Source organism: Onychomys torridus, chromosome 19 (assembly GCF_903995425.1).
Source record: "Onychomys torridus chromosome 19, mOncTor1.1, whole genome shotgun sequence".
Taxonomy (NCBI): domain Eukaryota; kingdom Metazoa; phylum Chordata; class Mammalia; order Rodentia; family Cricetidae; genus Onychomys; species Onychomys torridus.
The window spans coordinates 42,848,585-42,863,869 of NC_050461.1; the positions used below are offsets into that span (position 1 = coordinate 42,848,585).

A 15,285-nucleotide genomic window follows, 5' to 3' on the forward strand; every position below is an offset into this window, starting at 1 on the left:
AGAACACACAGTTGAAGATATACACAGCCCCACATGGCCCATCCCCTTGGTCCTGACAGGACAGCTTTTCTAATACCAAGATGAGGAGAACGAGGTAGTGATCAAGGGTCCTGACACAGGTTAGTTTCTGCTCCAAAGAGCTTTAACTAAGTGTAGAAAGGCTCCATGTCATTTGTTTTTACCTCTAAAAAAGCCAGGGCTCATTCTGCTCATCCACCCTGTCCCCCAGAGGAATGTGATTTAACTTCCAGTTTTCATGCAGAAAGAGGTGACACTGTGAGACCTGTCGGGAAGGTGCTGGCAGTCTGGGAGGAATTCGGATAAGTGTTTTTCACTCCACTGTCTTCATGTGACCTCTTGTTCTCAATTTAGATACATCTTGACCTGGAAAAGGTGGGTGTGGCTTGCCACTCCACATTTGGCTCATCCTGTGTTAGGATGTGTATATTCCTCCTTTCCCATGTCCCACCCCCATGGAATCTCTTCCCATCTTCTTTGCAACCTGCCAACAGAGCCTTCTCCCTAGATACATACACATACTTCACACATTGCTTTTCTGAGTATGGATCTCATTTCCAGAGAGGAAAAAAAAATATATGTGAGTCCCTGAGATAAATGCAAAGAAAGATAATCACCCCAAACCAGCCCATTGAGCCCCTCATTCCTCTGGCCAGGTATTACTGAATATCCATGTGTCTGATAGCCTCTTTAAAGCCTCTCAGACAGTTCAGCAGTGGGGAAAATAATAGCTTCTGCATTTCTTTAGCTTCTCCCTTCTTATCAGATGACTGGTTTTTATACATTAGATATTAGACAAACCTTGGGTGACCTGCTTTTTTTTTTTTGAGTTTGCCTCCCCCCCCCCCCCCCCCCCGTTTCTTTTTTCTTTTTTTTTTCCCTTGCGGTAAAATAGTGCTGAAGAAAGAGGGCACTAGTGTACAGCCCAGATCGCATCTTTGCACGGTCTGGATTGGAGCTGAGGTGTCTGCGAACCACCGAGGGCGGCTGCAGTCCTCTGACCTGGGGACCAATAGCTCTGTCTACCCGGACTCAGGTAGGTCTTGAGTACATACCCCAAACTGGTTCAGGTGAGCAGACATCTTCCCGCGGTGAAGCCCACCCGCAATGGAAGGTAGTGTTCTGATCTATTGGATTTTCTCTTGGATCCAGGAGGATCTTCGTTTATTTATCTCCTTTAGTCCTGCATGTCTGAGAAGCCATGGGGATCGATGGGTGGGCGTCTGGCTGGATTCCTCTCTCTTTTGTGCCCTGCCTCCCTCCCGTGCTTTCACTCCCAGCCTGCTCCCGCAGCCCCCTTTTCATCTTGACTCTCACCTTGAGAAAGGGGAGGGACGGGAGAGGGAGCCAACTTCAGCCCCGCAGGTGCCTCTACCCCCAAAGCAGTTGGATTGAAGTGTAAACCTGCAGAACAGCCAGGGGAAGAGAATGAGGGTGGAGAGATACTAGGGAGGCGATAGAAAGGGAGTGTGTGTGTGTGTGTGTGTGTGTGTGTGTGTGTGTGTGTGTGTGTGTGTGTGTGTGTGTGTGTGTGTGTGAATAGTGTGAATAAGGCGAAGAAAAGAGGCAGAAAGAGTGAAGGGAGGTCAAGGATTTCCAGCATCTTTGAAGGCGCTGCAAGGAAAGGTGTCTCGACGAGCATGGAGCGCTGTCCAGGGTTCTGACCGCGTAGTGGCTCAGGCTGCTGTGCCAAAGGCGACCCCCTCATGGCCAGCTACTCTTTTTCCATTTCTTATAGCGATGCAAAGCCACAAAGGTTCCAGTACACAGGCGGATGCAGGATACCCCCTCTCTCCAACCCCATCTCGAAAAACAAGTTATCTATTTTACTTCTACTGGAAGCCTCATTTCTTACGGGGTGCAACATACCAAACCCCAAGACAGGGAGACGACCAGGCGTTGCCTTAGTAACTAATATGGCTTTTTCACAAGCTGTCGCATTTACATTTACTACTAAAATTGTGTGTCAGGGTCTCTTCAACCCTTAGGTGTTAAAGTAAAAGGTGCTTCCATTGTTTGTGTTGCTTTTAAAAGAGCGCTTCTACCTTGCAAAGAGTTCCCAAATTTTCTTCTGGGAAAAAGTTGGTCTTTTCAAATCCGGGAAAGTTCTCTGAGGTTGAAGGATTTAGCTCCTCCCCTCCTCCCCTCTCCCTCCCCTTGCCTCCCCCATCACCTGAGAAAGCTTGGTAGGTTTAGAGGGACGGACAGAGAAGGGACCTGAGGCTGGAGGAGGGGGCGGGTCAGCAGGGCTCTGCACCTCTCAGGACCCCGGTAGCGAGCGAGCGAGCAGGGCACAACACTTCTGTCCCTGACCAGAGCTTCCTCTCTAGCTGTTTCTGAAGAATGTGTTGAGGTCAATTGGACGGGGACAATAGTTAGTTAACATCACAGATCCCAGAGTTTAAACACAATTCCTCCGATGACCTGGCATTGACTTCCCTCTTTCATCATCAGCGTCCAGCTCACGGCCACTAACACGCCGCGCATTGCACACCTGATCTACACACCTTCGGGCACCAGTGAAAAACCGGGACTTGATTTCCTCTAAGAACGCCCCCAGGGTGTGGGAGCGGTCGCGGAGGACCAGCCCGAGGAAGCGGAGAGGAGAGAGGAGGTGGTGGAGGCAGAGAAAGCATTGAACCAGCTGTGTTGGTCAAAGGCACGAAGCATAGAAAGGCAGCAGCGGACGTCTGGGTGGTTCACGCTGGGAACCTGCAGGCAGGACCGGCGTGGGAACTCGGCTGGCCCGCGGTGTACCGCGTCTCCGCCACAATGGTCCGGCTCCTCTTGGTTTTCTTCCCACTGATCTTTTTGGAGATGAGTATTTTGCCCAGAATTCCTGACAGAAAAGTGTTGCTGGCGGGTGCCTCGTCTCAGCGCTCCGTGGCCAGAATGGACGGAGATGTCATCATTGGAGCCCTCTTCTCAGTCCATCACCAACCTCCAGCAGAGAAGGTACCAGAGAGGAAGTGTGGGGAGATCAGAGAACAGTATGGTATCCAGAGGGTGGAGGCCATGTTCCACACATTGGATAAGATCAACGCAGACCCGGTGCTCCTGCCCAACATCACCCTGGGCAGTGAGATCCGGGACTCCTGCTGGCACTCTTCCGTGGCTCTGGAACAGAGCATCGAGTTCATCAGGGACTCTCTGATTTCCATCCGAGATGAGAAGGATGGGCTGAATCGCTGCCTGCCTGATGGCCAGACCCTCCCCCCAGGCAGGACTAAGAAGCCTATTGCTGGAGTGATCGGCCCTGGCTCCAGCTCTGTGGCCATTCAAGTTCAGAATCTTCTCCAGCTGTTCGACATCCCACAGATCGCCTATTCTGCCACAAGTATAGACCTGAGCGACAAAACTTTGTACAAATACTTCCTGAGGGTGGTCCCTTCTGACACTTTGCAGGCAAGGGCGATGCTTGACATAGTGAAACGTTACAATTGGACCTACGTCTCCGCGGTCCACACGGAAGGTAGGCACTATATTTGGGAAAGAAAACTACCAAGAGAGTCAAAGAATTGTATGGTTTGTGTCCAGGAATGTAGTGTATGTAGTCTCTGTTTATTTCTAGCACAGCGGGAAGCTGACTTTACCCTTCTCAGTGCACGCCCACCTAGGCATTGCTTTTTTATCTTCCTTTCTTGGTAATTACAGTGCAATAAAACCGTATTCCAGGGTGTTTTGGGGGATGAGTATAAAAGATATGAAAACTGCATGCAAAGGTGTCCAACTGTAGATTTGACTTACAGATCTTAAGGTAGTTTACCCTCATAGTCTGTATTTGTATTTGGTAGGCTTATTGGTCCAAGGGAAAGGTACTGGATTTCCCTTCAATGAGTGGCCAATGCCTTCTCAAACTTAACGGGCTGTCAAAGTGAGTAATTCACTCACGCACACCCTACTCTCTGTCTTCTCCTGTGGATTTGAAATGTGAGCTTGTGCGCTTTATCTTGAACGTCTGAAGGTAGGCTCCATTGTCCTTTGGTGCTCCTACACACACACACACACACACACACACACACACACACACACACACACACAAAGGCACGCACGCACGCACGCACGCACGCGCACGCACGCACAACTTCCCTGGAAATGGGGTATTCATGCATCTTCCTTAGGATATCAGAAAGGAAAAATTTTAAATTCTGGAATACCTTACATACAAAAGTAAACATTTTAAACATTTGTTTATTTCCCTTACTTCATGTGCCAAAATCATAACCCCTTCCCCTCCCAAATTAACTTTTTTTTTTTAAAAAAATGAGAAATGGTGCTGACAATATCTTGGAGTTGAGTTTGGGCTTATAGTTTTCAGCTTCATGACCTTGCTCTTCAGAATTTAAAGAGAGACCATTGATAAAATGCCAACCAAAGGACAGCAGAGATCAGATTTAAAATGGGTTTTGAAAAATGAAGTAGTCTGACCTGAGGTTAAAGTTTTGGTTTTTTTTCAGAACATTATAGATGTGAATCCGTGGAGACTTCTCACATAAAAGATGTTCTTTCCTCTATTCACTGAAGCTTATGTGAGATTTTGGCTAAAATGAGATTTTGAGCTCATCAATTCTAACTTCCCCTGGAGGGTTTATAAGGAAACGGAGCACCTGGCTGAAATTAACTTCTAAGACAACAATTCACAAGTATTTATCTGACATGTACAAGAGATTAAAAAGTATTGCGGTCATATTCCTTAAAATCAAAATAGCGAAAGAAAGGACAAGGTTTCACTGCCAACTGCTCCATGTTTAGTCACCAAGTGTGTGCTGGCTTTAGTTGATGTCAACAGATCTGTCAATCAAGGGAACAGAGTTTTCCAAACTAATGTAGATTTACACAGAATTCCAGACTTGGCTGATGGAACAAAGAAACAAAAAACTTCCTGTTTCCTGATCCTTGCTCCTGAATCTTGGCTTTTAGTGATGCCTTTTCATACCTCTTTTGAACACAAACTAATTCCTCTTTGAACTGCAACTTTGAATTTGGCATTTAATTATTTACATTTTAAGGTTTAAATGCCAATTTACCACACTTGAGCACTGCAGTTTCTTCTAGTACCTAGGTAGACCCTTCTGAAAGCACGAGTTGAGATGTGTGAAATATCAGCACTGAAGATGAATCGACAAGGAATAGCAAAACCCAGGTTGCATGTGATTCATTTGAGTATTGGATATTTCTTCCTCTATTGACCTTAATAATTGGTTACCATTATCAGAAGTATGAGTTCTTTCTTCAGGAGGGAGTGATAATTCATCATTTTTATAGTAGCTTTATTTCCCATATTACATCTTATTTGGGGGAGGAAGACAATAGGAGACTTTCACCTCTTAAGTCTGGTTTTCAAAAGAATTATGTTACTAAAATAATTGCTAACTTAGATTTTTTTTTTCTGACAAGAGAATCATGTTTTGGAAATATATTGGACTTGGATTTGCTAGTTTTGTTGAGGAACTACCTACCTTGATTAGTTTGGGTAGCTTTGTTCTTTTGTGTCTTCTGATTACTGTTGTGTGGCAAGGAAGGTGTCTCCACATTGTAATTAATTCCAGGTTACATCTTGCTCATAGAGCATCATCACTTAGATATACATCTTTCTTCCTTTTAATGGGAATTGGTTTCTCCTTTTATAACACGTTTTACCTGTGAAACTCAAATTGCTTTTACATTCTTCAAACTCCAAAGAAATTTTGTATGAGCTCCTTCAAGGAAGCACCAACTGTAAATTTATTTTTTCTAAGCCTCTGCCCTCTGCTTCTCAGGGACTGTAGTGCACTTCCTTGGTTCACATAGTAATTTTCCTGCCTTCAGACTGATGGGGTAACCTCCTGGTGGCAGTCTCCTGTCAAGAAGCTGTGAAGACCAGATATTGGGGATGTCTCTGCCATCTGGACACTCTTCACCAAGGGAGAATGCTAGTCTCAATATATGAGTTTGGAGCTTAGAAATCCTGGAGCCTCTAGTGACCTTTATTTTACCTCTCCTTTCCAAATCAACCACTCACTGGTCAATTTACCAGTTTGTTTTATCAGGAACAAATCTAGTATAGTTCACATTGAAAGTGGGTGCACTAAGTGTACTTTAATTTCTATAATTAATTTTGATGACTTTTTAAAAAATCCATAGGATGGGGTATATGTTCATTGTTCCCGATTATTTTACATTAAATTATTACCTTATTTTACAATGAAATAAGCCTTGAGGTATTTTCTGTTTTGTTGTTCATCATTGGAATTTAGTAGTTACATTCTTTTACATGGTTTTCAAGCTTCCATTATTTGTACTGAACTCTCCGAGACAACTGTCAGTTTAACTGACAGGAGAGAGAAATGGTGTACATAAAGTTCTTTCAGCAGAGGCTCCAGAAGCCATTCTTGATTGCTTCCTGAACATTGTGAGATTGAAGAGGAAGAGGAAAATTGAGGTACTAGACCCCGGTATATGTATCAACAAAATTCAAATCCATTCGGGATGCTCACTTGAGATGAGTGTCTTTAAATATGCTATGCACGGAGTAGTAAAACCACCACTTCTAAGATGACTATCTCGGCTAAGGACATTTTATTCCATTCTTCTGATGAAACAAAGATTGCTGGGCAAAAGTCAAATCAATCATTCCAAAAGTATAAAACAACTTTTAAAAGTAACAATTTCAGGTGATTAAGTCCAAAGCTTTGAGAAAGTTCATTAACGTGTTCTTTCAGTTTGTAGCTTTAACAAGTTTTCTTTAGGGTTGGATTGATTTCCGTCTGCTTTAAGACTTTTATTCTTAGTGTTTTGTCTCAGGTAGGCAGACAAGCAGTGATTTTAATGATGATGTTTCCATTCGGCAAATGTCCTCCTTAAGATGACTTTTTGAGTAGTTGGGTTTCATTTTGGTGCCACATTTCTCTTGACATGTATTCATACTTTATATGCAATTGGCCTTTTTTTGCTTTTTTTTTCTTTTTTAGAAACAGTTTTCCACTTGAAGTAAAACAATTTAAAATCTCATGGTATTAGAAGATATTCCTTGTAAGTCATAGATACATAAATTAAGCATGATTTGTCTCACAAAATTACATATACTAACTTCTACTTGAGGGTGTCTATTGTCATAGATCCTGTTCATTTTCCAGGATCTTTCTTTTATTGTCTTAGTTGCAATCTATTTCACAGGAAGTTCTACCATGAATTGTTATATCTTATCATATAGAAAGGAATAGTAGTGTCTTGAAAGGTTATTTAGACCAACACGTGAAAGATGCTAAAGCTAGCACCACTTTCCTCCCATTCAATCTCTAGACCATCTAATTGTAGAGGAATTCTAATGAGATGATTTAGTAGTTAATTTCAGAAGCACATAACTCAGTCATTTTCAAAACCCCTGAAGCTGATGCCCTGAAGTTTCTAGCATTTCCTCTCTGCTGACTAAGAGTCATTTGAGACAACCCAGGCTCTTCTTCTAGCTGACATTTATCATCACCGAATTCTCTCCTCACAAATTCATTTATTTATCTTTTGTTTTCCTCTTGCATTTTGCTGATTTCAAGCAGATTTTACACAAATTAATATCTCAAAAATCTAAAATTCTGTATTACTACCATTAGCCATATCTTGCTTCCTTCTACCCTTGAACATCTGTTAATTTTTGTTACTATCACTGCAATTATATACAATAATAGAATTGTGATGTTTCCTTTTTAAATATAAATTTATTTTTCTTAAATCAGCGTTTTTAATCTGGAGGTACCTCCTGGGACTTTAATTCATCCAAGCATCCCAGCTCTATGTCATCAGGTCATAATATACACTAAAACCTGAATAAAATATCAGGTGTGAAGTCTTATACTATATACCATGAACTACTTCCAAGATACTGTTGACATTCACTTAGGCTAGTGTGAATCACCCTAGGAGAATGTTCTTCCACTCCAAACCATACCACCTGGTAGATATATAGATTACTATGTGTAGTTTACATGAAAAGTCATTGCAACAGATATTCAACACACATGAACATTAGCTGCATAGAAAACTGTAAGAGTTTTGAAGGAAGTTTCAGTTACTAGCTAGTTTACAGTCTAAAGAGGGTGGAGTTGACCACATGTGAAATAGTCAACAGGCATTCAACTAATCAACTAATCATTGCAGCTTTGACATTTGGAACACAGTTCATCAATGTTTAGGAAACACTGAAAGAAAATGTTTTTTAGTATAATTATTAGGTGGAGACAAGGGAATTTTCGTTCACCTTTTATTTGGGATTATAGCATTTCTGAAAGGTAGATGCGGCACTGAAAGTCTATGGCAGAGAAAATAAACAGGAGTAATTACTTAGAATTGTGGGTGTGGGCCAGGAAACTAAGGACAGATGTGGATACTTCTTAGATTCTTTGAGTATTTATGGACATGAAGGACAAGTAATGGAAGGTCTTGCCATGTGTCAGTTTGGGTTTCAAGAAAAGCACATCCAAGTCAAATTAAACCTGATTCAAAGACAACTGACTTGAATCTGTCATTAGCAAGATAAAAGGTGAGGAAGAAAGACAGGGAGGTGCTTAATTTGTGATTTACTAAGAGTATTTGCATCCAGGTAGACCCTTGTTTTCATCTAATTCATTCACCCATATATTTTATGCTTGTGCATTAGTTTCTTCAAACCTCAAACTTCTGTGTTTAATGTTCTACAAGGTGATTTTTGAAAACTGTACTACATAATTTCCTAGTTTAAATTAGAGAAAGCAAACTAGACATTTTCTTTGAAGACACAAATAACCATAAAAATCAGGTGTTACTTTGTGCCTAGATATAGTTTATAAACACATTTATTTTTTAACACAAGCATTTATTTTTAACACAAGCAATCCTGGGTTTATACCTTTGAATGTGTGTCTTCATTTTTCCTTATATTGACTATAGTTATCAAACCCATTCTCTAAGTGCTAGCTTTCATTGTCAACTTGACACATCCTAGAGTCCTCTGAGAGGAGAGCCTCCATTGAAGACTCACCTAGGTTAGAGTGATGTCTGTGCATGGCTGTGGGGAACTGTTTTGAGTATTAATTGATGTGGGAGAGGCCAGCACACAAAGTAATTTGGTGAGTACCTACAACCAAAGGGCGGGTGTTGATTTGTAGTTCAAACTATTCTGATTTTTACATTGGAAGCAACATCTCATCAAGGTTGTCAATTTTCATTGAAACTGTAATTGAAAAACCAGATTGAAGGCAGAATATAAAGCCTTGTCAAAATGATCTCTGTTTCATCCATCTGAGAGTTATCATCAGACTTTGAATTTATGTAGAAATATTTGCTTCTTTTATATATTCAACAAATTTTTGTAAGTATCTACACTTGGAATTTTAACTTACATTTTTTTTTTCATTTTTAAAGGAATATTTGCCTTCTTAACTTGCTGGTACTGTTATACCAAATACAATAGTAATATTTTGTAAAAAGAGTTTATTGATTCAAGAAGTAACTTGGTGCTAAGAAGTGCTCATGTACTGATTTTAGGATTTGCTCTTTTGCTAATTTCATAGCCAATAAGTTACTGATTTAGGGGAACATGGATAATTAGAAACTAATTCCTTAAATAATTCAAATAAAATTCTTAACCAGCAAGTGAAACAAAATAATTTGAGGAGCATAAATTCTTTGGTTACTAAATAACCATTCTTTTTCTTTTAATGTCAGAGTCCCATAGTGTCCAGAATTCAGTGTGGCTTGACTGACTGAAATTCAAAACAATTCCCTTACTTCATCCTTCTAAGTGGTAGGAGAATGGGCACTACATCTGGCTTATTTCCTTTCTAATGAAATTCAGTAATGAATACATGAGCCAACTATAAAATCACATACTTTCCTGGGGACCTCTCTAGTACCAGGTTGAATTGAATCCCCAGGGGAGTCTTGGCCCTGGAGGAGAGAGGAATGGAGGGGAGGGAATGGGGGGAAGGTGGGGGTGGGGGCGGGAGGGGGGAGGCCAGGGGAACCCATGACCGATATGTAAAATTAAAACACAAATACAATAAATAAAAAAAGGAGAAAAAAAACCCAAAAAACCAAACCAGACCAAAACAAAATCACATACTTTTCTGGGTTTTAGGATCATAACTTGAAATAACAATAAAAATAACAACTGTTATCATTATTACTACTATTATTGTCACCAAGAGCCTCAAAATACCAGAAGAAATAGAAACAAATAAGTAGTTATAGGCCCTTGGATTTCTTTTCTTTTTTTCTTTTTGGTTTTTTTGAGACAAGGTTTCTCCGTGTAGCTTTGTGCCTTTCCTGGATCTTGCTCTGTAGCCCAGGCTGGCCTCGAACTCACAGAGATCCACCTGCCTCTGCTTCCCGAGCGCTGAGGTTAAAGGTGTGCGCCACCACCACCGCCAGGCCGGATTTCTTTTTTTAAAAATCATATTTGATCAATTTCTGAAACAGATTCCCAAAGGATTATGGAAAATACTATGTGCACCCCAGTTTTATTTGTAAACTAAGAATGATGCTTAGTGTGACGTTACTGACTTTATAGCAGTGTTTTGTAAAACAAGGAGCTGGCATACATATCTACCATTCAGTTACCTTTGTTAAACTTCTATGAGAGACGTGAAGTCTTCTCAGCTCATGGGTATTGAACAAGCACGAGAAACCAGTTAGTAGTATCTGGCTGCTTGACCCCAAACCTAGAAACTGAACATGAAATGAACTTCATAGTGTAAATAAAGAATTCGGCATAGATGTCAAAAACAACTTTCTCATGCTTTAAATAAATAAACTAGGACCACACAGTAATGTAAATGACACACCCAAAACCATGACATTCATTGGTAGCAAAGCCAGTAGCCATTGAGATTTGTGTTAGACATTTTCTCAAAACCCATGGTTATTTGAAGCTCTCATGACCCATCCTTGTAGACTGTCTGCATTTAATGTTCTTGTCATTTACTCCAGCTTCAATTGTACCCAACTATCCTGTTGCAATTTAGCAGCTCCTGGGAGGTACCTCTATACTCTGCAAACTCATTCTCACAGATGAGTGTCATCCTGTCAAAATCAACTCTTGCTTTAGTTGTGGATGACTGTAACATTCATTGATACAATCCTTGTATTTGCTGTTAGTTGATATCAACTCCATGTCCTTTGCACTCACTCCAGGGACCCTCTTGCCCTGACCACATTCTGGCATTTTGGTATTTTAAAACATCCTCTACTCTTGAACTTGAACTTGCAAATAACAGAAAGTCTTTGAACAACACAATGTCCTTTCCAACTTCTTTTGTTCCCAAGTTTCTTGCTTTAACCTTGCACATATCCATAGAAGTTCTGTATCACATCTTTTTTTTTTTTCTGTGATCTGTCTCTGATTTTACATCTGAGCAGCTCTACCCTGTTATATGTGCTTGTTAACCATCCTGTAAATGGGCCATCTTCTGTCATTGTCTCAGAGAAAGGAAATTTTCATTTTGAGTAGTTATTCCATATAAATCTACATTTCAGGGAAATTAGAAATCAGTCACTAAGTTTCCATCCATAAGGAATAAAAAGAAAATCTTATAAGTTGGTTGTGATGATGAAAGACAGTAGTGCTAATAAAATGTTACATGTCATTATTGTTGTCAGGTTTCCTAGTAACTTAAATTAAGAGTGTCTTAGCACAGCTGAATCTGCGTGAAAGGCTTGTGGGGTATTCTGAGGTCAGGGGTGTGAAAATAAGGAGGAGCGAGGTATATCTTGATGATTTGTTAACATTGATTGGCACACCCTACTCTATCTTTTCATAATAATCATATCTACTGACGGTGTTCTTAAACGTAAGCCCTTTGTTTAGTCAGTGTGTTCCACAGCTCTTATCAAACCCAAGTTAGTATCTTTGTTGTCTGACTATAGTATTTTGTGAGAAGTGTGGTCAGGCTGGCCAGGAAATCTTGAACTCAAGCAATCCCCTGATTACTGTCTCCTGAGTAGCTGAGTGCCTGCCTTATTTCATTCTTTTGTGTTTAAATGGAAGGGGGAAAAAGCAATAAGCAAATTGTCAATAGTATGTTCAATAGGGAGCCTGTTTATAGTAAGGTTCCTAAGGTGATGTTAGGTATTGAAATAGTGGAGACAATTTATGATAGACAAAATGAGTCCCCTGTTCCTGAACAAATAAGCAGACCACTTGTTATTTTTATTTTTTTGTCAACAAATATTGGTTTGTTGGTAAAGAAGAAGTCATGGCCAAATTTCTAAGTAAAATAAATGCTTAATAGGCACTTTCTCTGTGCCAGAAGTCTGCTGATTGAAACACAGGGACTTAAGGACAATAGTCCTTCATTTTCATTCACCATGTAGTGAGTAGCATTTTACTTACATAATATGGCCATAGGAACAGGTAGTAGTTAGGAAAGTCACAGAGAGAAGAGTGACTTGAGAAAGAATGGAAAGAAGCAGTCACAGGGGCCTTGCAGTGACATCTATGCTTGACTCCATCAGGAAAATATGAGGAATGATATGAGTATAAACACTGATATAGAATACAGTGAGTGCCCACGGAACTCAAAAAGTTGCTAATTATGGAGAATATGGAGTTGAGAAGGGAAGAAAGGCCTAGATCATGATGAAATACACTCACCAAGCCAAGGAATTCAGGCTCAGACTGTATTTTGCACAAATGTTGAACTTATGAAAAGTTCCAGGCACAGAGAAACTATGAAGATATTTTTTGATTTGGAAAATGGTGCTTTGAAGGTTTAGCGAGTACAGAGTATGGAAAGGACTCAAGGAAGCTATGAAACATGGTAAGAATATATGTGGTGTAGAAAAAACTAATTTAGTTAATATATCAATTTAGTCTAGACATATTAAGAGTTTCACTACAGGAAGTGAATGAACTTGACAGACGTACATCAGGCAAATTAGGATTTAGAGCCTGAGAGATTCTGAAGGTCAAAGAGAAAGAAGTCTAGAAATGCCTCCAAGCATGACATTTTATAGAACTAAGTATGAAATAAATGAGGAAGCACAGTTTTAGACTGGTTGAGTTTATGGGAAGATGAAGTCAAGAGATTCTAACCAAAGAGAGAGAGAGAGAGAGAGAGAGAGAGAGAGAGAGAGAGAGAGAGAGAGAGAGATTGATATTGATTCTATAGTCCCAATGTCTGGAAAAGGAGGTGGACTTGAGATTTGTCAGGAGACAGTGAGCACAAACCCACAACATATGATTAGACTGCCAAGAGACAAGAAGTAAAGATGGAAGATAAACAAGGGAAGTACTTTGGGGAAAGTAAGAATGAATAAAAGATTCTAGAAAAGTCGAAGGAGAAAGATGAAGAACCAGAAAAACTAGACCTTGTGGAAGCCAAAGGAAAAGAGAGTTGGATATAAATAGAGCTGACAAGAAAGGGGCCGTGAAAATGGTATCCTGGTGTAGTATTATCTTAACTCTTGGATACTACTATAACAACATACCTGAAATTGGATAATTTATGAACAACAAGTAACTACCTAAATCATTTATTTATTTATTTAGAGATAAGGACTCAGTACATAGCCCTTGATGGCCTAGAACTTACTATGTAGATTAGGATGGCCTTGAACTCATAGAGATCCACCTGCCTCTGTCTCCCAAGTGCTGGGATTAAATGAATGCACCACAATACCTGACGTTAAACAACATAAATCAATTCTTATAATCTGGTCAGGAAGATAGAACCCTCATAACTTTTACACTTCCCCAAAGGCCCTACTTGAATGCCATCACATTCCACATAATAAAGCTTTATTCCACCTAAATAGTAAGGGAAGTCCAGTCCACAGCAATTAGCTCTCACTTTTGCCTAGCCTCAACCCTTCCAGTAATCTGTGGTCTTCTAAGCTCGATGGCAGGGCTGAGGATAGGAGGAAGTGGAGGCTGACAAAATGCCATCTGGTTCCTAGAAAGCCCGAGAAGGGAAGGTGTAGGGTACAATGTCAGGTAGAGAGAAGCAAATACCCTACAGGACTGAAGAGGCTTCGCAGTTTTAAAGGTTTCTGGAAAAGAGTGACTGGGAAAGAAAGATCGGAAGATAACCCATGAAGTAAGGCTGCTGAGGAAGCAAGGGGAGATCTTGTGTGACCATCCTTCCATAGTCCTTCCTCTGAGTGGTAGGGTAGACAAGTTTGTTGAAGAGGAGGAAATAATTGAATACAACATTTGATGGCCTGTGTTGATCCAATGGAAAGATAGAAAGGAAAAAGCAAGCAGACCATAGGAGGGATCATCTGAGACCACAGGGCACAGTTTCAGCAGTGTTGGCTCACACTGTTTTGGTACTTGATCCATCAAGATACAGTTCCAGATATAAGAAAGGAGTCCCAGCTTTCCTGGCTTTTCATTATCTTGACCACCTGCTGGCCCAGGATCCCAAACACTAAAATCTTCCTTTGCCTACTGGAGATCATAGCCTCAAATTCTCTTCTATATAGCCCTTGCTGGAAGACCAGTTGAGGGAACGGATGTATACCATGTTTTCTTATCATCATCGTTATCAACCTCTCTTCACAAACTTAGGTTGCCAGAACATTATAAACCTAACTTTGCTTAGTCTTCCTGAAGAATTGCCTTTTCTAAACTGTGTGTTAATATTTCTATTTTTTCATTTATTAAAGGTCAGATTATAAATATAAAGGATATTAATTTTTCACATTTTTGTTGAGCTCATTACTTACTGTGTTATTCAATCCCCTTGGATAAACTCCATTGTCAATAAACTTGTATGCTTTAATTCCATGAAACCATTTGTTTCTCTTGAAGAGGTAACACAACGTATCTTGATTGGTTGTTAGAGTATCACATTTACTATTTTTCTTTTGTCTATGAGGAAACTCAAAACCAAATGCTATGCTTAATCACAGGAAGCATCCTAGATTACACAAGTAGACACTAGCTTCTTCCACCACACATCAAAAACATAATTCCACACTCGATTATACCATTGTAAATGCCTCAACTTTATTTTTTGGGGAGATGGAATATTAATAACATGAATAAAGATGACCATTAGGCAGGTGCAGCTGTGAATTGCGGCTTCTACATATTGTGAAGCATCAGAGGCCATTTTACGCTCACAGTTTAAAAGACTAAATTTGGACAAACCTTTTCCTTTTAAACTAACTAAATTTTCCTTTTGACAACTCCATGAGTGTATACAATGTGTTTTGATTACTCTTACCTCCCATTCCACCTCTCCTATTTTTCTCTGAGTCCTGTTAATTAATCTCCACTCTTCCCAAGCCCTACCCATCTTTCCTTTTGTTTGT

General features: G+C 40.2%; 1 protein-coding gene across 3 annotated transcripts in view; it reads left to right on the top strand.

Moving 5' to 3' along the window:
* The first annotated feature begins 937 nt into the window (after positions 1–937).
* Positions 938–15,285, top strand: part of Grm1 (glutamate metabotropic receptor 1) — a 365,396-nt gene continuing 351,048 nt past the window's right edge. For 2 of the 3 annotated variants that reach the window (XM_036168760.1, XM_036168762.1), the window contains exons 1-2: positions 938–1,054; positions 2,473–3,490. In XM_036168760.1, coding sequence (XP_036024653.1) covers positions 2,791–3,490 — 700 coding nt within the window. In that variant the 5' untranslated portion in view covers positions 938–1,054; positions 2,473–2,790. Of the gene's footprint in view, positions 1,055–2,211; positions 3,491–15,285 lie in introns of those variants that run through there. The other variant, XM_036168761.1, reaches the window with a different exon arrangement.